This window comes from Oryctolagus cuniculus, chromosome 8 (assembly GCF_051225735.1).
Source record: "Oryctolagus cuniculus isolate XC-2025 breed Fujian yellow rabbit chromosome 8, ASM5122573v1, whole genome shotgun sequence".
NCBI lineage: Eukaryota > Metazoa > Chordata > Mammalia > Lagomorpha > Leporidae > Oryctolagus > Oryctolagus cuniculus.
In genome coordinates this window covers 72,774,174-72,799,327 of record NC_142874.1, presented here as the reverse complement: position 1 = coordinate 72,799,327, position 25,154 = coordinate 72,774,174, and the positions used below count along the sequence as shown (strand labels likewise).

At 41.1% G+C, this 25,154-nt stretch overlaps 3 protein-coding genes across 7 annotated transcripts in view; 1 reads left to right on the top strand and 2 right to left on the bottom strand.

Annotated features, from left to right (window-relative positions):
- The first annotated feature begins 1,364 nt into the window (after positions 1 to 1,364).
- EXOSC9 (exosome component 9) lies at positions 1,365 to 16,519 on the top strand. Its single transcript, XM_002717231.6, has 12 exons — positions 1,365 to 1,567; positions 1,891 to 1,985; positions 2,610 to 2,729; positions 2,867 to 2,969; positions 4,465 to 4,602; positions 7,691 to 7,773; positions 9,809 to 9,941; positions 10,965 to 11,053; positions 11,656 to 11,802; positions 13,202 to 13,386; positions 15,798 to 15,876; positions 16,209 to 16,519. Exons 1-12 carry the CDS (start codon positions 1,502 to 1,504, stop codon positions 16,291 to 16,293), a joined length of 1,323 nt encoding a protein of 440 aa, XP_002717277.3. The 5' UTR covers positions 1,365 to 1,501; the 3' UTR covers positions 16,294 to 16,519.
- Positions 16,520 to 17,042: 523 nt separating this feature from the next.
- Positions 17,043 to 22,723, bottom strand: CCNA2 (cyclin A2). Its single transcript, NM_001257364.1, is given in 8 exon segments — positions 17,043 to 17,091; positions 17,422 to 17,555; positions 17,974 to 18,087; positions 18,493 to 18,700; positions 19,762 to 19,985; positions 20,166 to 20,278; positions 21,501 to 21,744; positions 22,535 to 22,723. Coding segments are annotated over 8 exon segments (1,275 nt in total).
- Positions 22,724 to 23,816: 1,093 nt separating this feature from the next.
- BBS7 (Bardet-Biedl syndrome 7) overlaps positions 23,817 to 25,154 on the bottom strand; it is a 48,245-nt gene continuing 46,907 nt past the window's right edge. For 3 of the 5 annotated variants that reach the window (XR_016212019.1, XM_008267915.5, XM_089302568.1), the window contains 2 exons: positions 24,897 to 25,042; positions 23,817 to 24,485 (listed from right to left, as the gene is read on the bottom strand). Coding sequence is in view for 3 of the 5 variants with exons in the window: in XM_008267915.5 (XP_008266137.2) it covers positions 24,909 to 25,042 (134 nt within the window). In the remaining 2 variants the exon portion in view is untranslated. Of the gene's footprint in view, positions 25,043 to 25,154 lie in introns of all 5 variants that reach the window. The other 2 variants (XR_016212018.1, XM_008267916.5) reach the window with 1 other exon arrangement.

Genomic DNA, 25,154 nt, shown 5'->3' with positions numbered 1-25,154 from the left:
AGCTAGCCAGCCAGCCAGATTCCCATTCTCAGCACTGATAGGGGTCTGAAATTGTTCTATTTAGTTAAGTTTTTGTCTCTTCTAAAGAAACAAATTTCTTGAAAGAAAGGATCTTGTCTACCCCCCCCCCCCTTTTTTTAAACCTAGCCCTGGAGTTATTCTTGGGACACAGTAAACCGTCTTTAAATATTGAGTACCTAGGTTAGACAGCAAGAGGTAGAAACTAAAATCTAATCTCACTAAAACAAAGTGTGAGAAGAGATAAAAGAGAGGAATCGATTTTATGTAGGAGTTGTGATGCTTACCACATGCAAAGCAAAGGGAAACAAAATACAAAGCAAATAGTGCTTAGCCAAGCACTGCTCTAAGCATTTTATGTGTCCTAATTAGGTTTTATTCCTCATAATAACTTATCATCCCTATTTTGCAACTGAGTACTGTGAATCATCTAGGCTAAATAACTTGTCCAGGATCACAGACCTAGTGGATGGCACAATGTGAATACGAATCTGGGCAGTTTCGAGTTCCTGTTTTTGTTTTTAAAACCTCTATTAGCTCTATTTATTTGAAAGGCAGAGCAACAGAGTGGGGGTGGGGGAGAGAAAGAAAGAAAACGAGATAATGAGAATCTTCGCTGGCTGGTTCACTCCCTTGTCCACAGAAGCTGGAGCTGGGTCAGGTGGAAGCCAGGATCCCGGAACTCCATCCGGGTCTTCCCTGTGAGTGGCAGCAGCCCCAGTACTGAGCTATCTTCCACCGCTTTCATAGGAGGAAGCTACTGCTATTTGACAATCTTTCTCTCCAAAAAAGCTGAGCGCTTGGCAGCACAGCCACAACAAGGCTTCTGTCTGCCCCTAACAATAAGCCTATGGACAGTGTAGTTTCAGCCCACGGCGATAACACAACGCAGGAACGACCTCGAATCTTGTCAGCTTCTTAGATCTGTTTCACCTCAGCCAGCAGGAACGTCCCAGCTCACCGCCGCGACTGTCTTCTCCCAATCCCGCTTGTCTCTTTTGCGCCCTGTGTCCAGTGTTTTTCCACGGTACCTGCTCCAAACCCTCCTCTGGAGCTTTCTAGTGGCCAAGCATCAACGCCTTCATCAGTGAAACAGCAGTAACACCCCTGCAGCCTCGCCCGCGCCGGGACTGAGGAACGGCAGAGTGTGAGAGTGGTCTACTCATGCTATTGTCTGTCAACCACGTGGCTATCGTGTGCGTCTTTTAAGCCCCTGGCACTTTACCTTAAAGGAACCTTCCGACTTTAAGGTCGGAAACACCCGTCTCTAAGCCGCCTCTGCAGCTCCAGTGCCCCTCGGAAGAACCCAGCCAGGCTTGGAGTTTGCGCACTAGCGACGGCTCAAGCCCCCAGCTTTCCCACCCGCAGCCGTCGCGCCCTGATGACGCAAATCTCCTTCGCCGCAGAGCGAGCGGAGCGCGGGTCTAGAGTCTTCGCGTTTCCTCACGGATTTTGGTGCCCGTGGGGCCCGTGAGCTTACACCATGAAGGAAACGCCACTCTCAAACTGCGAGCGCCGCTTCCTACTCCGTGCCATTGAAGAGAAGAAGGTAAACGGCCCCCCCGCGAAACTGCGCGCCGCGCGGGCGCTCAGCTCACACGGGGTGAACTCGCAGACTTTACCAGCGTGGGCCGCAGGAGGCCCTGGGGAACCAGCCGGAATGTTCCCCCAGCCTCTCAGGCGATATGTCACCCCAACGGGTTCTTTTCGAGGCGTGAGTCGTCCCAGCAACTTCCAGTGCTTGGGCATCTAGCTTCCGCTCTCCTAGCGGGATGGGGTGGTTAAGATCCCACTTTGCTCCAGGGCGGACGCATAGTAATTGCTCAAGAAATACTTGTTGAAGGAATAAGAGAATGAATGTTGTGCTTACAGCGGCTGGATGGCAGACAGACCTACGATTATAGGAACATAAGGATCTCGTTTGGGACAGATTATGGGTGCTGTATTGTGGAACTTGGGAAAACAAGGTAAGAGAGTTCAGATTAGACGACAGATTCAACAAGGAGTGGTTAGCACAGAAGTCGGGACAGTACTTTGTGGTCATGCCTTAAGTTTTTAATCCTGAACATCTTTTCTTCATGAGTATCTGATCTCTACAAATCATGTAGGTGACCAGCAGTGGTTACTTTGTATTTGTTTCCTGAACTCCTTTCACCGTAGAGAGTGAGGGATGTAGAGATTGCGAGCATTTTGGCACTAATAGGTCCCACATTCCTCTTTTTCCTGAGTGACGTGAAAACTAGGTTTTTAATATTCACTTGAAACTTTTGAGGCTATTTGGTCAGATAATGTTGCTAAACCATGCCATGTGAAAACCCTTAAGAATTCTAGTTTCCATGACATTTTGTATTGATAAATACTCGTTTCAGGAAGAAGTAAAGGTCATTGATTTCCTTCTAAGTCTGTGAAATAGTAAATTTTGTTATAAGAGTGTATCCTTTATCTCTGCATATATTCCATATGTAATTTCTGCTTCAGAATATATCGTTCTGAGTATAGCATTACGTAGAGTAAGACAATGTTGTCTAAGATTTTTTTTAATTGGAAAGGAAATATATTTAGCAAACTGCTTTGTGCCTTTATCTTTACAGAGTTCTTGGACAGGTTTCCTGTGAACTTGTTGCTCCAAAACTCAATAGAGCAACAGAAGGTATTCTTTTTTGTAACCTTGAGCTCTCTCAGATGGCTGCCCCGGCTTTTGAACCTGGCAGGTACTTAAATCTTTTTCTTAAGCTTTCACCATAGGAGAATCTAATAACAGTAAGCTATTGTTTTAGTGCCTTATGAATATAATGTATAATGTAATGGTATTATATTTCATGACATCAACCCATTCCTGTTTTCTTAGGCAGTCCGATCTTTTGGTGAAGTTGAATCGACTCTTGGAAAGATGTCTAAGAAATTCGAAGTGTATGGATACTGAGTCTCTCTGTGTTGTTGCTGGTGAAAAGGTGGGGAAATATACCTAAGATTCTTTTTCTGGTAAAGCTTTATTTACTTAAAAGTCAGAATGAGAGAGAGCTTCCATCTGCTCATTTGCTCCCCAAATGGCCACAATGGCCATATACCCAAAATTATTAATCTTAGGGTGAATATTGTTGATTTATTGGTCTCTATTACTATGATTTTCAGAACTTAGTTGATTAGATTTATACTGGTTCACTTTCTGAGTACTATTCTTGGAACTTTGTACCATCCCTGTTGTTTTTTTTAAAGGGTGAAGAATAGCAACTTGGATATATGTTGAACCATTTAATTTAAAGAACTTGTGACTCTTTCATATCATCTCTCTTTTATTTTCTCACGTTAAGTCTATTGATAATGTTTTCCTTTTCAATGGGACGAACAACTTATAAACAAACCCAAATCCTTCATGTGGGTAGGTTATTGATATACACAGTGTCAGTGGTATGGCTGACATTGGAAATCTTTGTCTCCATAAATTGTGCTGTATGAGGATAATACAACTGTGATTTTTTAAAAAAAATTATTTGAAGGGCAGAGTTTACAGGGCTGAGGGAGAGACAAGAGAAATCTTCCATCTACTGGTTCACTCTGCAAATAGCCGCAGTGGTCAGAGCTGAGCCAGGAGCCAGAAGCTTCTTCTAGATCTCCCACGTGGCTACAGGGGCCCAAGGACTTGGACCATCTTCTGCTGCTTTCCTAGGCACATTAGGAGGGAGCTGGATCAGAAGTAGAGCAGCCAAGATTTGAACCAGTGCCCTTATGGGATGCTGGTGGTGCAGGCAGCAGCTTTACCTACTATACCGCAGTGCTGGCCCCAGAATTTGAAGTTTTTAAGTTAGCAGGTAAAATAGAAATATACTCAGGTTTAGAGTTAGGAAAATATTAAATTTAGATGGTAGAGTGGTTTTGTTTAGGATATTCATATTGTTGCTAAGTGACTCAAATAGTAAAGTAAACTGTTGGTATTAAAGGTTTTTTTTTAAAGATTTATTTATTTATTTGAAAGTCAAAGTTACACAGAAAGAGGAGAGGCAGAGAGAGAGAGAGAGAGAAGTCTTCCATTTGCTGGTTCACTCCCCAATGGGCCACAATGGCCAGAGCTGCACCGATCTGAAGCCAGGAGCTAGGAGTTTCTTCTGGGTCTCCCACAAGGGTGCAGGGGCCCAAGGACTTTGCCATCCTTTACTGTTCTCCCAGGCCATAGAAGAGAGCTGGATTGGAAGTGGAGCAACTGGGACTCAAACCGGTTCCTATATGGGATGTGGGCACTGGAGGCAGTGGCTTTACTCGCTATGCCACAGCGCCAGCCCCAAAAATGTTTCTTTAACGTAAAATTTTTCTACGTATATTTTTATTGAAAATCTTGAAGTAACTGTGTTTTAAAAGCAAGAAATATATTTTTAACAGTGTTATTTTTCCTCTAAGTGGCCACCGGTTGTAATCAGTCTGGATTTATTTTTATCCTAAATTCACTTTCAGGTTTGGCAAATACGTGTTGACCTACATTTATTAAATCATGATGGAAATATTATTGATGCTGCGAGCATTGCTGCAATTGTGGCTTTATGTCACTTCCGAAGACCTGATGTGTCTGTCCAAGGAGATGAAGTAACTCTGGTAAGTTCCTATGAAGTGAGCCAGGATCCTTCCAGGAATGAATGAGTATCCTAGATGTACAGGCAACTTGTTACAAACAAAGTCACATTATAGATGGCCAGTAGGTAAGTTCTAAAATTTGTTGATAAGGCAAAGACTATGTCTAATCCAAATTGCCCTAGAAATCTGTTTCCTGTATTGAAATGTCATTAAGAACATACCCTAGCGACCAGCACTGTGGCATAGTGGGCAAAACCACTGCCTGTAGTGCCAGCATCCCTTTTGGGTGCCAGTTCAAGTCCCAGCTGCTCCACTTCCTATCCAGCTCTCTGCTATGGCCTGGGAAAGCAATGGAAGATGGCCCAAGTCCTTGGGGCCCTGCACCCACGTGGGGGACCTGGAAGAAGCTCTTGGCCGGCGCCGCGACTCAATAGGCTAATCCTCCGCCTGCGGCGCCGGCACACCGGGTTCTAGTCCCAGTCGGGGCGCCAGATTCTGTCCCGGTTGCCCCTCTTTCAGGCCAGCTCTCTGCTGTGGCCAGGGAGTGCAGTGGAGGATGGCCCAAGTGCTTGGGCCCTGCACCCGCATGGGAGACCAGGAGAAGCAGCTGGCTCCTGGCTTCAGATCAGTGCGGTGCATTGGCCTCAGCGGCCATTGGAGGATATACCAATGGAAAAAGGAATACCTTTCTCTCTGTCTCTCTCTCTCACTGTCCACTCTGCCTGTCAAAAAAAAAAAAAAAAAAAAAAAAAAAAAAAGCAGCAGCAGCAGCTCTTAGCTCCTGGCTTCAGATTGGCACAGCTTCAGCCATTGCAGCCAGTTGGGGAGTGAACCAGTGGAGGGAGGACCTCTCTCTGGCTCTCCTCTCTGTGTAACTCTGACTTTCAAATGAATAAATAAATCTTAAAAAAAAAAAAAAAAAAAAAAAAAAGAAGAAAGAAAAGGAAAGAAAGTTGCACTCAGTAGTGTTTTTAAAAAAAAGAAAAAACATACCCTAGGGGTAGGCATTAGGTTCAGCAGTTAGAACACTGGACTGCCTGGATTTGAGTCCCAGCTCTACTTCCAATTCTGGTTTCTTCCTAATGTGTACCCTGGAGGCTATGTTGATGGCTCAGATTTGTGGGTCCCAGTCACCTACATGGGATACCCAGATTGAGGTCCAGGCTCGTGGCTTTGCCCTGGCCCAGCCAGGCTGTGGCAGGCATTTAGAGTGAGCCAGCATATGGGAAATGTCTGTCATGTGTCTTGTCTGTCTTTCTCTGCCTTTCACACAAAACACACCTTAGCTTGATTTTCTAAGGTAGAATGAGAGGGCTGCTTCTTTGGATCGAACATTAGATGAAGTAGTTGGCTTATGTTTAGGCATCACACGTGTAAAAAATACCTGACTCAGCACAGTGAATTGCCAGCAGATGCACATCTGTCTTCAGGACTTTTGTTCATTAAGCAAAATAAATGGCAGATGGACCTCAGAAATACCTGTAGAACTTGTTAAAACTTACTGCTAGGCTCCACTGCTGAGGTACAACAGGAGTAGAACCCAAGTGCTGCTTGTCCAGAGACCACATTCTGAAAACCATTTCACATTCTGAAAACCATTCACTAATCTATGTTGTCTTCCTCTTTCGTCTGCCAGTTTTGGTTTATATAAGTTATGTGCTGAAATAATGAAAGTACACTGTAGTTATAGTTTGAGTCTTGATGTTGCAAAAGGGAACACCAGATGCCCATATTTTCTAAGTAATCATAATGTATTTTCAGATATTAAACTAGAGCAGATTCTTTAAAGACTTAGGGGAAGTGACAAAGGTTTACTAACAGTAATCTTCCTTTAGAGGAGAGAGTTGTAACAAGGAAGTTTAAAAAAAAAAGTAAGAAGCAATTATTTGACTTGAAAGATCCAAAAATACTGTAAAGTTACTGTTTGTGGGAATGTAAAATGATACAGCTATGTTGGAGAAATTTGGGTGTTTATCTTAAAGTTAAGCATAACACTCTTTATATTTTTTAGTACACTTGTAGTATTAGAATTGGCAGTGCCTTAGAACTAGGAAAAAACATTTCCAGCAATTTCTTGGTTAGGAATCTGCAGGTGGAATGGGAGCATTTGTTTGCCCAGAGACTTACATGCACATGTTCATAGCAGCATTAATTGTAGTAGCCAAAAACTGAAAATAACCCAGATATTCATTACCTTGTAAGTTGATTACAAAATGTGATATATTTATATAACAGCATACTCTTTAGCACTGAACTGTTACTCTTTATTTTTTTACGATTTATTTTATTTATTTAAAAATCAGAGTTAGAGGGAGAAACAGAAATCTTCCATCTGCTGTCTCACTCCCCAAATGGCCACAAGAGTCAGGACTGGGTCAGACTGAAGTCTGGAACTTCTTGGGTACAGGGGCCCAGGCATGCGGGCAATCCTCCACTGCTTTTTTTTTTTTTTTTTTTTTTTTTTACAGGCAGAATGGACAGTGAGAGACAGACAGACAGACAGAAAGGTCTTCCTTTGCCGTTGGTTCACTCTCTAATGGCCACCACGGCCTGCGTGCTGTGGCCGGCGCATCGCACTGATCCGAAGCCGGGAGCCAGGTGCTTCTTCTCGTCTCCCATGGGGTGCAGGGCCCAAGCACTTGGGCCATCCTCCACTGCACTCCCGGGCCATAGCAGAGAGCTGGCCTGGAAGAGGGGCAACCAGGACAGAATCCGGCGCCCTGACCGGGACTAGAACCCGGTGTGCCCATGCCGCTAGGTGGAGGATTAGCCTAGTGAGCTGCGGCGCCGGCCTCCACTGCTTTCTTAGGTGCATTAGCAGGGAGTTGGATCAGAAGTAGAGCAGCCAGGACCCAAACAGGCACCTATTTGGGATGCCAGCATTTCAGGATGCGGCTTAACCTCCTAAGCAACAAAACTGCCCCTATGAAGTATTACTCTTTTAGAACTGAACTGTTGATACATGCTATAAAGCACTCAAACAGGTAATTGTAAAAGAGGTCATTTAGAACTAAGAATGAAAATTTCATTTTTTATTTTAGTATGACTTTTTTTAAAGTATGTTTTTAACTTCATGCCTGCAATGACTGAGCCTTTTCTTTTGAAACAGTATACACCAGAAGAACGTGATCCTGTGCCACTGAGCATCCACCACATGCCCATTTGTGTCAGTTTTGCCTTCTTCCAGCAAGGGTAAGTCTCACCTTGTAGTGGGCTGAAGTCTCAAATGGAGCTAGGAACTTCATTGCTCTACTCAAGTATTTAAGTGGATAATGAATAAACTCCTCCTTTGATATATATATTTAAAGATTTTTTATTTATTTGAAAGGTGGAGCTATAAAGAGGCAGAGGCAGAGAGAGATCTTCCATCTGCTGGATCACTCCCCAAATGGCCATAAGGGCTGGAGCTGGACTGATCTGAAGCCAGAAGCCAGGAGCTTCTTCTGGGTCTCCCATGCGGGTGCAGAGGCCCAAGAACTTGGGTCATCTTCTGCTGCTTTCCCAGGCCATAGCATAGATCTGGATTGGAAGTGGAGCAGCCGGGTCTCAAACTGGCACCTATCTGGGATGCCAGCACTGCAGGTGGCAGCTTATCCGCTACACCACAGTGCCGCCCCCCCCCCCTTATATTAAAACACCTTATAGCTATTTTCTTTCTTTGTAAGGGCATTAATTGGCAAAGAGCTGACCATACCAGTTATTAAGTTCTGCTATAATGAAGATACTTCCCAACGTTTTTCTTTTAATGGCGTACTTATAAGTTTACTGTGGCATGGTACTATCTTTTATAGAGTTGTACAAGTATTAAAGAGAGTTGTGTGGTACACGTTCATTTGAGGAAATAGGAATAGAAATTGTAAATTAATGGAAGACTAGTAACTTTGAGAAAAATCTAGTTTCCTTTAGTTGTCCAGTAGTTTCTTCACAACTCACTGCTAAATCCTACAGCAGTAAACCTGAAGTCTTTTAGGTCCAAGTATTGGTACTTTGAAATGAAAACTTAAGCCTTAAATCTCGAGAAACGAGGAGAGATATAAACATTTTAATACATTTTTGCATAAAAACTAGAGAAAAGCTTTCAATTTTTAGTTATCGCAGTGTAGAATTTCATTAAAATGAAATGGACCTGCTTTGTCCAATAGAAATAAAATGTAAACCATATCATAATCTTCAATTTTTAAATAGTCACATTAAAAGGGTATGAATAAACAGTAAAATTAATATGTATTTAGCCTAATATATGCAGAATATATAATCAGTATCTTAAAAATTAATTCATGAGATGTTCTTCGTACTTCTATTTCTACTAAGTCATTGAAATCTAATATTTTACCTACTGAGTTTGTAGTAGCCACATTCCTCAATAACTACATGTGACAGTTGGCTAAGGTATTGGATAGTACAGAAATAGACCATGTTTTTACTGAGCCATCAGAAGAACCTCAGAGAAGAGGACATGAAGGCAACTTTAAAATTAGCCAAATTAATGTTATCTTACGTTTTCTTAATGAGCCAGAAGTCATTTAATCAAAGAGATAACATTCGGTTTAGATTATATATTATTTAAATGAAACCAGTCTGAAGTTAATGGGATTTTACTATGATTGCTAGAAATATTCATCTAGCATGCATTGGTGTTCATAAAAACACAAACTTTTTTTTTTAACTTTTATTTAATGAATATAAATTTCCAAAGTACAGCTTATGGATTACAATGGCTTTTTCCCCCCCATAACTTCCCTCCCACCCGCAACCCTCCCCTAAAAACACAAACTTTTCAAATCTGTACAGGCATAGGCTGTCACTGTGTTTTTATTGATGCCATCTTTTTAAAAAATCCATTGCCTTTGGGAATGGGTATTTGGTTAAGATGTCCACTTCATATTGACATGCCTGGGTTCAAGTCCTTATTTTAACTCCTGACTCAAACTTCCTACTAATGCAGCCCTGGGAAGGAGCCATGCTAGCTGAAGTAATTGGATTCCTTCCACCCACGTGGGAGACCTGGATTGTGTTCTTGGCTACCAGCTTTAGCCTCAGACTGTTCCTGCTGTTGTGGGCATTTGGGGAGTGAACTAGTAGATGGGAGCATGCTCATGTGCACTCTCACTCTTAAGTGCTTGCACTCTGTGGGCTTCTCAAAAGCAAAATACAAAGCATCCATCACACTACACCTGACAGAGATTCAGCCTTAGATTTGTTCAGGTTCATGTAACATTTATTTCAGAATGTATTTATTGGTGGATCCCACTGAACGAGAAGAACGAGTAATGGATGGCTTGCTGGTGATTGCCATGAACAAGCATCGAGAGATTTGTACCATCCAGTCCAGTGGTGGGATAATGCTACTAAAAGATCAAGTTAGTACTTTGATTAATATCTGATTAAGAATGGTTCTCTTTAAAAACTTTTTCTTTTAACTAAATCTAATGAAGGTGGTTTTCAGTGATTGAGTCTAGGATATGTTAGAATCTGGTTTCAGAACTGTCACTCTCCTTTTGACTGGGGGCTCTAAGGAATCTTTCTTTCCATGCTGTACCCATTCTGGCCCTCTAGATTCTGAACTTTCCATAAAGAGATTCATATCTTTAAAAAATAAAAGGCATTAAAAGGTAGAAATTAGGTGAAAAGTTAGTTTTACTTTTAAAATTTGGATGTAACAGGCAGTAGTTCTCAAATCCAGCTATATACTGGATTCACGTGAGGGCTTTCAGAAAATGGACTGCTATATGCCATATAGTATATGTGGTTAAGAGCTTTGCGAGCTATTGTAGTTCAGTATTAGTTCTAACCCTGTCTTGTACTAATTGGCCTTAGGTGAAAGATTTCATCCCTTTGGACCTCTTTCCTTATCTGTAATAGGGAGTGATGTTACTATGATACTTAGTTGTTTAGAAGAGTGGAAGGACAGATGAACTGAAGGAGATATAGTGTGGTGTCCAGGATATAGCAAATGTGCAGTGAATGTTTTTATGATCGTTGTCATTATTGACAGTATGTAAATACTACCCAGATCCCATCTGTGGATTACTTACAGAGAAGATAGTGCATCCTTGTGTATGTATGTGTGCAGGTACATTATAAAGTTCATGGAAGACCCTTTGAATGTCTGAGGTTTCTTCCATGGTTGCTTTTATGGTTGAGTAGGCAGTTTTTGAGTCTGTTCCCTTAATGTGATGGTTCTTCAGACATTTTAAAACAGCTCTCGCCTTGCTTAAATGGTGTTTACATTGTATTATCATATTGCGGGGGGGTGATCATATTGGGGGGGGTGGTCAGGTTTAACTTGTAAAGGTAGGAAAATTAGCATCATGGTTTTAGTTTTATTAGTGAAAGCCTTTGGTTTGTTGCCTTTCAATAACAGAATTCACTTTTATAAATAGGTTTTGAGATGCAGTAAAATAGCTGGTGTGAAAGTAGCAGAAATTACAGAGCTAATACAGAAAGCCTTGGAGAATGACCAGAGAGTTAGGTAAGTTTTTTCAGAACTATATGGTCTTTTTATACAACTTTCTCTATTAAGGTTGTTGGCTTGCACAAGGACAACCATAAGATTTCACGCTTAATCACTTTTTCTTAAGTCAGTTGGATATACTAAATAGGTATTTTGAAAGTTAACTCTTTATTATACTTTATTCCAATTTAAACAACCTGTGTCATAAAGCCTCAGGAGATTTTTCTTTAAATATTAACATTTTCTTAAATAAAAAACAGTAGAGTAACTCAGCTTAATGGAAAGAACACAAACGAGATTGATTACCATCTCTGTTTCTGTTTGATCATAAAGATATATAACTCAGCACTTCAGTGTACTGTAATTTGGGAGGTTAATGCTTACCTGGTACAACTAATTTAAGGACTAGAGAGCTTAAGGTACTTCAGGCACATGTGCCTGGCACATGGCAGGCATGCGGTTTAATAAATGATAGTTATTAAAATTTTTGTTATTTTCCTTTGATAGTTTTAATGAATTGTATTGATTAGGTTAATTGGACTATTTAAGTGTTTATTATCCACCAAATAAAATAGTATCTCCCATCTATCTACCCCCTACTCCCAAAACACCTTATACAGGAAAGAAGGTGGAAAATTTGGCTTTGCAGAGTCTATACCAAATCAGAGGATCACAGCATTTAAAATGGAAAAGGCCCCTGTTGATACCTCGGATGTGGAGGAGAAAGCAGAAGAAATCATTGCTGAAGCTGAACCTCCTTCAGAAGTGTATCTTTATTGGGTAGTTTTTGCAGTAACAAGTTGATTTGTAGCACTTCTGGTGTTATTAAGGCTGTTTGGAAGGTGTACATACAGAAATTTGTTTTTGGAAACTACTTTTTTAGAGAGAGCACTTAAGACACAAGATAGTGATTTGTTTAAGTTGATGGTATAACATCTAAGGTTCTTGAACTTAATCTGCAAATACCAAAGTTCTTGGTGTGCCATTGATGCAGTGCTTAAGTCACTGCTTGGAACATACATGCATATCCCATACTGGAGTGCTTTGAATCTCAGCTCTTCCACTTCTGACCGTTTCCTGCTGATACACATGCTGAGAGTCAGCAGATGGCTCAAGTACTTGGGTTCCTGCTACCTATGTGAGGAACTCAGATTGAATTCCAAGATCCTGGCTTTGGGCTGATCCACCCCTTAACTGTTGGGTGTTTGTGTTAGATTGATCTGTCTCTCTGCCTTTCAAATAAAATGGAAAAAAAAAAAATTCTAAAACAATTTTGAAGGCCCACCTGTATATTGTTATATACTGCTCTTGAAGTTTATTCAGTCGTGCCCTCATTACTACATCTAAAGTGTTGAGAGCCTCTCTTCTTGATATTTCTTTGTATTTGCTTATTTGAGATACAGTGAGAGAAGGCAAACCCATCCACTTCCCAAATGTCTGCAGTGGCCAAGTCTGGGCTGGAGCTCCAGGTCTCCCAAATGGAATGCAGAAACCCAGTTAATTGAGCCATCACTGCTGCTTCCTAGGATGTGCACCGGCAGGAAGCTAGAGTCAGTAGCCAGACCCAGGAATCAAGCCCAGGCACTCCGATGTGGGGATGCAGGCAATTTAACTGTTAGGCTTAACCGCCTACTCCCTCTTGATGTTTCTAACCAGTGTGTCAATACAGTCTTGCCTGAGTTAGGTAGGGATTTCATTTTTCTTTCAAGTATAGCTATATTAAATTCTTTTCCTAACCATTTGAGGAACATTTGAATCAATCTTAAAATAAGAAAACTTTCTCTCTCTTTTTTTTTTTTTGAGAGGCAGAGTAGACAGAAAAACAGAGAAAGGTCTTCCTTTTGCCGTTGGTTCACCCTCCAATGGCTGCCGCGCTGCGGCCGGCGCATCGCGCTGATCCGAAGCCAGGAGCCAGGTGCTTCTCCTGGTCTCCCATGCGGGTGCAGGGCCCAAGCACTTGGGCCATCCTCCACTGCACTCCCTGGCCACAGCAGAGAGCATCCGGCACCCCGACTGGGACTAGAACCTGGAGTGCCGGCACCGCAGGCGGAGGATTAGCCTATTGAGCTGCGGCGCCAGCCAAAATAAGAAAACTTTCATTTTCATCTGTTTCAACAGCTGTCAAATAGCAATATTTATAGTATTCAGTTTTCTTAACTTATTAAGTGTTTCTAAACCTGTGCTATGGACTCCTGGAACTGCCCAAATTGGAGAGGGAATAGAAAACTCTTGGGGTGATCTTGAAGACTCTGAGAAGGAAGATGAGGACGAAGGTGGCAGTGATGAAGCTGTCATTCTTGATAGTATGAAAATGGACACTGGAATAGAAGTTTCTGATACTGGAAGCCAAGGTAAGTGAAACCGTATAGCTTTTCTTTGTAGATATGTGTCTATTATATGGAGATAATATACTGTATTTGTACATATATATAAAAGATATATGCACAGATAATGATATCTGTATAGAGAATATATGTAGATATAAATGTATATTCCTTTTTTGGAGGGGCTATTTGTGATTTAAATTTCAACTAATTAATGAGGCTAATGCCAATTTTTTTTTTTCCTTTCTAAGGTTGGTTTATTTGAAAGGCAGAGAGACAGGGAGAGAGAACTTCCACCACTGTTTATTCCCCAAATGGCTGCAACAGCTGAACAAGGCTGAAGCCAGGAGCCGAGGACTCCATCTGGGTCTCCCATGTGGGTGGCAGGTGCTCAAGTACTTGGGCCATTTTCCTGCAGTCCCAGACCTGTTAGCAGGAAGCTAAATCAGCTGGGACTCGAATCAGTATTCTGATGGTATGCTAGCATCACAAGTGGTGGCTTAGCCTGTTCCACCACAACACTAGCCCCCAGTTTTTTTCTAAAACAGTATGTTTATCTTTGTGAAGTGATGGTACATTTTGGCATGTAAATGATGGCTTTGTTATTATTTATTTGAAAGACAGTAAACATGAGCTCCCATCTTTGGCTTATAGTCAAGAGCCTGCAACAGCTAAGCCTAAAACCAGGAGCCAGGAAATGAATCTAGGTCTCCCACATGGGTGGTAGGAACCCAATTACTTGGGCTGTCACTGCCCCCTCCCAAGGTCTGCATTAGCAGGAAGCTGGAGTCAGGAGCAGGGCCTGAAGTCAAACCCATGCACTCCAATATATGGGATGTCAATTTCTAAGATTTACTTGAAAGACGGAGTTACAAAGAGAAAGAGAGGTCTTCCATCCACTGGTTCATTCCCCAGATGGCCACAATGACAGAGCTGCACCGATCCGGAGCCAGGAGTTTCTTCTGGGTCTCCCACAAGGGTGCAGGGGCCCAAGCACTTGGGCCATCTTCTACTGCTTTCCCAGGCCATAGCAGAGAGCTGGATAGGAAGAGGAGCAGCTGGGACTAGAACTGGCACCCATATGGGATGCCGGTGCTTTAGGCCAAGGCTTTAACCTGCTGTACCACAGCACCAGCCATCTGGGGAGTGAAGCAGCGGATGGAAGACCTTTCTCTCTGTCTCTGCCTCTCTCTGTAACTCTCTTTCAAATAATATTTTTCAAAATAAATCTTTCAATAGCATTGAAATGTAATAGTAAGTTTCCATTTTTCACTGTTAAAATATTACAGCATCATATTGAATGAGGTGAGTGAAGAGCTACCACATTACCTGGGAGAGTAGAACAAGTAAAGCCTTTCTAAAACATGAATGAAAGTAGAAACTACAAATGAATTGATGTGCAAGCAAACAAGAAAAGGATTAATTCACATTAATTGCTGCTGCTCAGGAGAAAAGTAGGCAAAAGATAGGAGCTGTTCTCATAGTTAACCATGGTAAATGACAGGATTTTTTTACTATAGCATTGAGCATTATTAAAAATACCAGCATTGAAAAGGGTATATGAAAATGGTTGTTTACTTCTTTCAGCATGAACATTTCTGAAAGCATTTGGCAAAAATATTTTTTAGAATGAATGTGCCTTTTAACCAAGCAATTATGCTTCCTGGAATTTCCCTTCCGGTGTTAATAGAGAAAAAATAAATACCAAGTTGGTTCTTCCAAACTTTCTTATTATTACAGTATATTAAGAATGAAAGAGTTTACCTAAACAGAAGCATTTTTACAGAAGAGCTGTTTAGAGCCCTAAGGAGCTACAGGCTAGAAAACAAAGTTTATCAGTAAGATGTCGCTCCCCCTCTTCGTGGAGGAACGACACAGGACCCTGCGCTGTTCTTTTGTCTGCTCTGCCCTCCCCGGGTTTGCTGCTGGTTCTTCCCGGGTTGGCTACCGTCCTTCCACCTCCGTGGAAGGGCGGTTTCCCCCTGCCACTTTCCCCACTTCCGCAGGGGAGCGGCACACCGCCGGCCGGCTCTCTCGGGGGCTGCACAGGTGTTCCTTCAGATAGATGTTCCCCGTGCATGTTGTCTCTCTCCTCCTTTATAGTCCTCTTCCACCAGTCCCAACTCTGCTACCCACACGCCGAGTACGCTGCTCTCCTCCAATCAGAGTCAGCTCCTGCTGCTTATTGGTTGAACTGGAGGCAGCTGTATAGAAGCTGTTTCCTCCTCTCCCAGCACCATATTGTGGGAGAGCAGATGCATAGAATAAGTCTTAATTCCAGTAACTTAGTCTAGTCCGAGTTGCTCCCAGTTGCTCCCCACAGTAAGAGTAGCTGAAACTATTAATGTAGAAATGAACATTTTAGAACCTCTGATACAAGTCCATGTGGAGTTTCCCAGATTACTTACCAACATTGTTTTCTTATCATTTTCTTAAAGATGCCCCTATAGTACTCTCAGACAGTGAAGAAGAAGAAATGGTCATTTTAGAACCAGACAAGAAAACAAAGAAAATAAGGTAACAAGTTTTTGGTTTATTTCAAACATGTACATGTAACTTAAGAGTTTGAGGCTTGCTCTCTGGTTTGACTCTCATCTTACAGAACTGTTATACACAGACATCCCTTTTTCATCAGCTGTTATGTGTTTTTTTTCACCCTGTAATTAATAAAAATTAGCACCTAACTCTCTATTAAACTATTTTTGGATACCTTTCAGGGTTACTGTATTTACTTTTCCTGCTGTCACATTTTGTACCCTAGTGCAAAAAAATAAAAGACCTCCTATTTCAGTGATCCAAAACTTAAGCATAATTAAGTGAACTGTTAATTTATTTTACTTTATCCGCAGAACACAGACCACCATTGGGAAACAAGAAAAAGCACCAAGTAAAAAGCCAATGAAAAAGAGAAAAAAGAAGAGAGCTGCTAATTAAAGCTAACATAGTTGTATATTTGTATATATAACTATTAGATGTATTTATTCAGTGCTAACAACCTGGGTATCATTTATTCACAAATCCCTAAGTTTTATTTTTTTAACATTAAAGTGAATGTTCTAGAGCTTTTTCTCTGAAAATTTTGTCATCTCAAAGCCTTATTCACCAACCTGTGTATGTGTAAAGTGTAAAAATTGATGAGGAATAAAATAATCTGATAGGCTGCTGTGTGTGTACAAAGAAGAATGATTTTCATCGTACTGGTAAATAAGCACAGATTTATTGTGCAGAAATCGGCAGACTGATCCAGTTGCTTAGGAAAATGGATATTAGAACATTGAGGGTCTGTTTTCCTAAAGTCAACTTTTTAGAGAGTGGCTTTCCACTCCCCACTGTACTGTATAAGCCAGGTAACTTTTCTAAGAAATCTTGAAGTCAGGTTTTTATCTCAAATTAAATTTGACTTATAAAATTTTCCAAATCAATTTATTAATTCTTAATATCCTGACAGCTGGCATCATTAATACTTTTAACAAAACCACTTAAAATTAGCCAAATATCTGATAGATACATGTACAAAAGATATACAAATTAAAACCATTTAAAAAGTAATAGATACCATAATTTGTTCTTGTCCATAACTTCTGTATTCAGAAATGATTGTAACATTCAAAACCCAAGATAAAAACTGTACACAATATACTTTGAGTGATTTACATCTTAGAAACAAATGCAGTCTTTCACTGTTAGACATTTAGTGTCTCTGGTGGGTTGAGGAGGGAAACACCATGATACCTGTAAATAGAAAAAGATCCAGTTTTAGTAAACGTTCACTGGGTGAAGGAAATCATGGAATGCATGTACTGGGAACTAAAGACTGCTATTTCTCTTGGATTGAATGGTGATTTTAGAATCCTGTCTGATCCCCAAAATGTAAATGCATGTCCCCTTCCTCCACTCCCTCCTCCCCTCCCCAGATGTACAGCAGGCAACATTAACTACAACTGCCTCCAAGCATACAACCAGTTATGAGACCAGCTTCTTACAGGGGCTGTGACAGAATGGTAGATTCTTTAATAAAATTAAAATGTGAAAGATTTCTTTAATATGCAAATTAACTCTTACTTTGAATTTTTGTACTTTTCTCTTATTGATTGTTGTGCATGCTGTGGTGCTTTGAGGTAGGTCTGGTGAAGGTCCATGAGACAAGGCTTAAGAGTCTCCAGAGTGTATCCAGTCTTTCGTACTAATGATTCAGGCTATGGGGAAGACAATAGAGAACCACTGAGTTTCATTTTCAACAGTGGGCAGTAAACCCAATAGTTGGCATTAAACTTCAGTTATGTTAAATTTCAGTACTAATCTTTTAACACCAATTAACAAATCTATTAGTTTCTTGGGCCCTGCTGACTTTAAGCCATTTTTACTATTTTGCCTGCCAATAGCAGGTTATATGGTCTGAATTCTTAAAGCCTGCATTTCAAATCCAAGTTACAACAGAGTTTTCAACCTCACAAATAGATGCTATTCAACAGATAAGATGCTTTAAAGAGAATATAAATTAAGTTTTTTCCAAGACAGACCATTTAGATTACCATCAGTTCTACAGGATCATTATTTAATTGACATAAGCATTTCTGTCATAAGGTAGATGTGTGAAGGCCACATCATACATACCCAGCTTTGTCCCGTGACTGTGTAGAGTGCTAAATGAAATGCTGCTCCAGCAATAACTGATGGCAGATACTTTAGGTATGGGTCAGCATCTATCAAACTTAATTCTCCCAAAAACTGAAATGAAAAATACCTTGTGACCACAAAAGCTTTACAAGTCAAACTTCAAATTCTCATTTTCTGACCTAATTTTTCCTGTGTCTGATACTTTGCTCTGTAGCAACCCTAGAAACATGCCACAACCTCATCTCACATACTGTCTTTAAATGTTCTGCTCCATTCTTGACCTGTATTTTCCCTAACAACTTCTTAGAGACAACTCTTCTGACTGCGATGCCCCAAGAATCAGCATACCACTACCCCAGTGCTTTCCCAATATATTCTTTGGCAGGTTTTCTTCCATTCTGCAATATTAATCTGTCCCTAAAATACTAAACTCTTGACCAAAGCGGTACAATTAAATTAGGACCTGCCTCTGATTGTTACCTAAAACTCCATCCAACAAAAATGAAAACCACTTACCATTGCTAAACTTTCGACTTTGCAGTTTGCAGGCTGCTGATGTAGAAAGTATTGGGTAAGAAACTGATTTACCGTTGGTGCAGCTAAGTCAAAAGCAAGGACTTTCAAAACTAGATGCTCCATTCTCAGAACTTGTTTCTTTGTATAGGTATCATCTGTAATGTATACAAACTCTGCTACTTCTGGTGGGTATATTTCTTCAAATTTTCTACAATGAAAGAAGTTTTAAGTGATCACTCTTTGGAAAAGTGAAGCATGCATCCTTATCCTAATTCTGAAGTCATTAGCAGAACATCCAGAATAAATCCAAACCTACACTCCACCAACTGTATTTCCATCAATTCTTGAGCATTATTTCTAGCAGTGTGTAGATGATTACCAATTTAAAGGTCCAAATCAGGGGCTGGCACTGTGACATAGCGGGTTATGCCTTGGCCTGTGGTGCCAGCATCCCACATGAGTGTCAGTTCAAGTCCCAGCTGCTCTACTTCTGATCCAGCCCCCTACTAATGCACCTGGGAAAGCAGTAGAAGTTGGCTCACACCCTACAAGGGACACTTGGAAGAAGTTTCAGGCTCGTTGCTCCTAGCTTCGGCCTGGCATAGTCCTGGCCATTGCAGACATTTGGGGAGTGAACCAGTGGATGAAAGAGCTCTGTGTCACGCCCCCCCCCCCCACCGCCTCTCTCTCTCTTGCTGTAACTCTGCCTTTCTAATACTAATCTTTTTAAAAAATAAGTTTCAAATTGAAAGCACTCGTAAGGCATTTCTCCCACTACTAATAAGTGAGATATTCCCCAAAAAGAGAACTGATTGAATTCTCCAAGTAGCTGAAAATTTAGGAAATACAAGTCTTAGGAAAACAAACTTTGTGCTTTTCAATTTATTTTCATGCCAATAAAAAGAAAAACACTGCTTGTATGCAAGAAAGTACTTTATTATTGAAGGAGCCACGATTTCAAAACTTTGTAATCTGGTCTTAGGTGTATAAAAACATAGCCAGCCTGTTTATTCAAGATACCCTGAAACCTAAATCTGGGAAGATTAATGTTCTAGATTAGAAAATGGAGACGTGAAAGAAACTCGTGGCTTCTAGCTTCAGCCTGGCTGTTGTAGCCATTTGGAGTGAACCAATGGATGGAGGCTCACTCGCTTGCTCTCTCTTTGTAATTTTTCAAATAAATATATAAATCTTTTTTTAAAATGTAATTTCTTCCCTACACGAAAAGGTAGTGATCACTTTTAATTAAGCAAACCAAGTTGGACTTACGAGGCTAGCAGCATAGCAGCAGTGCCCACAAGCTGAAGCTTTCCTCTCAACACAGACATTGAAGAAAGAAACCTATCGATGTAGTTCACCGCCAAATGCAGAGTCTCATTCTGTAGTTTATATTCCTCTCCTACTTCAACTAACCAGTCCACGAGGATAGCCCTCATACTGTTAGTGATGTCAGGCTGTTTCTTCATGTAACCCACTTTAGGTTTACATTTAACCTGTTGAGAAAAGTTATTTAGTCATGTTAAAGTTGCAATTGGATTATTTTACTATTCACAAAGATTCCCCATGCTATAAACTCGAGTAAAGCATTTAGGATAAAGCACTAGGTTTAAAAGATGAAACATTATCCTCTCAATTTCACTTAGTCACATTTACAAAATGGACTCGGTCTTTACCTCCATTTCCCTAAGATATGTGTGAATATCCTCATGGTAGTCTGGGACTTCATTAACACTCACTGGCTTTTCATCTTCTAATACAATTGACATGTCCATAGTATGTGGTGACTCTGAGACAATTCAAAAGATGATCAAGTTAATTGTTAAAATTTTCTGTTTAACAGCTAGAAATTACTGCTCTTATAAGGAATCTCACTATCAAAGCATTAACTTATGACGAAGTACGCAGAATATCTTAACTGTTTGGAATGATTTCAATTAATGAAGAAAAAAGAAACTGATAGGCCAGTAACAGGAAAATGAGGACTGAGTATTATCTTAAAGCATCATTCATTTCCTATGAGACAGAGGAAGATGGCACAGTGGTTCTGTTGGGACAGAGCAATTAAAATCCAAGTTTTGACATTTTTAAGATTTGCCCTGCAGACCCAATAGTCTGATATATTCAAGGAACAGTTAGGTAGTAGCTATAATCAGAGTTAAATGGTTTCCACCAAGTGTTAAGAATGAACATAAGTTTATTCTGGACAAGTTCAAACAGATGAATACTGTAATAAGATTCTTTTTATAATTTTATCTTCAAATAATACCTATTATTATTTCACTTCAAAGATCACCTTAAGGTTAAAAATTCGTTGCAAAACTGAAATAAAACCAAATTATTTCCAAAGACCTTTTTCCCTTTTATTCTGTCAACTCCTGATCAATAGAACTAAAACTAAAATCAGATTGGATCTAGTGCGCTATCAGTGATTCAATAGCCTGCGGTAAATACAGCGTACAACCCACAGGCATGGCTGTCTACAGTAGCTGCTCTCTTTGTGGGTAAGGACAAACAGCTGTGATGGAATGGCTCACTCGCGGGAGGACATTCTCACTTTGTTATCAGATGACCACTCAAACTGATTTTATAGAACCAAAATTTTCCAGCTGAGGAGATGTTAGACATCACAGGATTCTAAGAACACATCCTCAAACAGCCTTCTGTACTAGTAACTGTTTACATACAACTGAAATTTACTCTTCTCAACCAAGCAAACATTCATGGGGTCACATTAAAATAAGCATTCAAGAGCTAAATAAATTGATGTGATAGGCACATGAACACCCAAAAGAGTACCGGATTAGGACACAGGTCCTTTTGTAGGTCACTAGGTCAGGTGTTAGCTGTGCAATGTAGGTCACCTCCTATTTAAGCCTATTCCATGAAACTTAAATCACTGTGTCATAATCGTCAGGTAAGACAATGACAAGACACAAAATCTCACTAATCCAATCCAATCCAATAGTTATAATGCCCTTAGTATAACACATATTTTCTTTAAAACTTACCGAAACTACCATCCATTGGATAATCAAGAGGTACCAGTGGTTTTCTTTGTCCAGGTAAAGTGATGGCTGAATTAAAAGCCAGGACATCTTCAGGCTTGTCTTTTTTAGATTCCGTGGGCCTCTTGGGAGGCTCTTCTTCTGCTTCATCCACATGAATGGTGAATGCAGGCTGTTTACTGTTTGCTTTCCAAGGAGGAACAGAGACCTGCTCATCATTTATAGGAAGATCCTTAAGAGGTGCAACCTAAAAGGAAATTAATCACTGGCTTTGAGCCTATTAAATGAGTTTTGCCTTCTTCCCCTTATGAGATCCAATACTCGCAACAGGAAAATTAAACTTTCGAAAGTAACTTCTAGGCAAGGAATAGTTGAGCACTCAAAGGCAGAAGGAATGTTTGTTTGTCACGGACATTCCTGTGAAAGTTACACAAAAAGTCAGAACTGAGCAGATTTATACAAAACTAATCAAAGCCACATTAAGGCTAGGGTGGCAGAACTGACAAGTTGAGGAGAGATGGCACCAAAAAAAGGAATAGGTTCACCACTTTCGCCCCAGGGTGGAGCAACAGAGCAAATTCGGCCAAAATGGCGGAATTTGCCAAAAGCTACAGGTATTTTTTCACATCCTTTTCTAAAAATAGAGGGAGTCTTAACCAGATCGTGAGGGGTAAGGGGGCCAGGGCCCTAGAGCCGTGCCTGGGGTTTAAAAGTGGAAGAAAGGTGCGGAGCTGGGCAAAGACTGCACTCACGTTGTTGGACTCGCTTTGACCCCATTATCTACAGGAAGACGCCCCCAAGGGCAGACAGGCCGCACACGCAGAGTTGAGAAGGATGTAATGCTAATTAGGAAAGGGAGCAGCTACGACAGTGGCACCCCACACACACATCAGAAAACCAGGGCCCCAGTGGAATCCCGACCCCGGCTCCCCCTACAAAGCCCAGAAAACGCTTCCTTCTCACTCTCCTCCGCCCGCTAAGCCCATGCTTGACTCCCGCTCGGCCCAACCTCCTCCCGACATCCCCTATCCCTTTACCCGTCGCGTCTTGGGCCTCTGTTGTGGAACTGGACCCCGGGAGTTCCCAGCCTTCAGTACCGCCAGAGCAGCCTGGGCCCGCGGCTGCTGGGCGTGCACCGCCTTCTCGGGGTTGATGTTCTCCTGGTCCTCTAGGAGCGCCGAGCCCGCCTCGCGGGCCGCGGGCTTCGGCACGTTGTGGCCCAACATCGTTGCTCCAGGGGGCGGGCGGCGGGATCAGTCTGCCGAGCCAAGCAGCGTGCACACTCCGCCCAGTCGACCAGCGGCGCCGATCCCGCCGAGGAACGCTCCAGCCGTAGCCCCCCGCCGCAGCCCGGGCCAGTCTGCCAGCCCTCCCGCTCGCTCCCCTGTCTCCGGACCGCGCAGGATCGAGGAGGTTGCGAGAGGCGCAGGCAAACGCTGCCGGGCGCGGAGGGCAAAAAACACCCCAGCGATGTAGCGAGCAGCCCGCCGGTGCGGCGGCTGTTCATGCAGTTCAAGTATCCCGCGACTATTGAAATGGGCCAATGAAAACAGCCGGAGCCCGTTACGTCACTCGAGGCGACAAGGTCGCAGGAGAGTGAGAGCGGAGGCAGAGGGAACCCAGCAAGGGCGGGGCGGAGCAACGTCGAACTGCGGCGGGAGGAAAAACGCCTGCGCGGGGCGGAGGCTTAGGGGACGCCGGGCCCGCCCCGGGGCTTTAAGCGCCACTAGTGGGGCAGGGCTGGGTGTGCCTCTTAGGACAGACGGGATTAAAATTTTAGCAACTGTTAGTGGGCCGCTGAGCCTTCAGCTTTGGAACCGCTTATTAGCTCGAGTGACTTATTTACCAGAGCCTGAAATCTGGGCCACTTAACTGGTCGTGGCCTCAGTAGCTCCAGTTCTTTGTCGATTAATTGGAAGTAGTAACTACACGACATAGCGTTGTAAGGATGAACTAAAGGGCATCTGCCATTAAACACGCAGTTTACATGAAAATACTTAAAAGACTACAATGTCATTTTACCATTTAGGAAGGAGGGCGGAATTCTTACACTTTTTAATTTTCTTAATTAAGATGCAAGTAACTTAGGATGCCACTTTGAACTATTGTTGATAATAGGTGAACAGAAATGTATTACAAAAATTGAAATGGACATCAGTCATTAATCTTTATCTATTTTTTCCAAGCCTTGGCAGCCAACAAAAAGGACACAGTGAAATTCTAGTGACCTAGATAAAATTATATGTTCCATTTAAAAGGAAGGTTGTTTAAATATAGTAAAAACAATATGACCTTATTAAAACAAAACTATTAACGATATTGCCTTTAACACATTTTTACATTTAATAGAAAAGGTTTGCACATAAATAATATAATGGCATATAAATAAACATCGTTTTCTGAAAAATTCATGAGCCTGCCCTTCCTGAAAACATGAAGACCAGCTTATTTTCCATGATCTTTATGCCATTTAAAAAGTTTTAAACAAATAGTCATCTGACATGAATAAATACGAATCAGGATTAATGAACAAAACATTTTCCTTCAATTAAAATAAAAAAGGAAATCATGGACACTAGTACAGGAAAATCTAAGAAGGCATTACTTTTTCTACACTCTTTTCCTGTTGTACTCTTTACAGCTCAACTGCTTACAGAACATCAAGTTAAGATCACCCCACTCTCTGAGCTCTGCTTATTTCCCTGGCAATAATGTACAGCACTGAACCAAGTTAAGCATTTCACACACTGCAGCAGTGATAAAACCAAGTAAGAGAAAAATCAGTGGCAGACCAATCCCAACTCCTAGGAAAAACCGTTGGTAGGTTATTTCCACTGGTTGATGATATATATATAGTAATCAAGACACAAGCCAGGTATCAAAACATAGGTTCTGGATCCAGCTTTATAAAATTTCAGCATATCCTCCTAGTGTGCAGTTTTACTGAGAATCAATTTTCTTATATGATTTCACAAATGTACAGAGCAGCTGTGAAGATTAAATAAAGTAATATATAAAAGTATGCACTGAAACCTATAAAGCAGTTTTCACTTAGGTGTGTATGTATGTACTTTGCAGAAAATCGGAATACATTTTCATTTTCCATATATTATTTCTCAATTTAAAAATTAAAATATCCACACTTTGTAAAACTTACTTTTTAAAAAATCCCTTGTAATCATTCCCCTTGAGTTTTAAAATAAAAATCTGTTTTTAAAAAGCTTCATGTGTCAAAAGAAATATTACTAAAAAAGTCACTATGTCTCAAATTTTTAGATATTAAATACATTGATAAATTAGGTGATAGCAAGAAGCATTTGAAACAAAAAGCATGTACAGTTAGCCTCTAACTGTGTTTGAACATTTTTGTTTCAATAGACCACTTCTTGGGAACTTTACCTTGCTGATATGTCATGCTGCGTCAAAGAAAGCAATCAATGCATTTTGGTCATAACTATCCAGAATCTCCAGTAGCAGAGGTACCTTGGTTTTTACATTGGTGCCTTTGAACTTAAACTTATCGATGAAAAGATCAGTGATCATGCCTACAAAGAAAAATGAAAATTTCCTGTCATTGATTAGTTGTATTTAACGACACACTATTAAGGAAACTGAGTAAGTAACTGCTTGGTAATCAATTTTTAATAGTATTTTTAA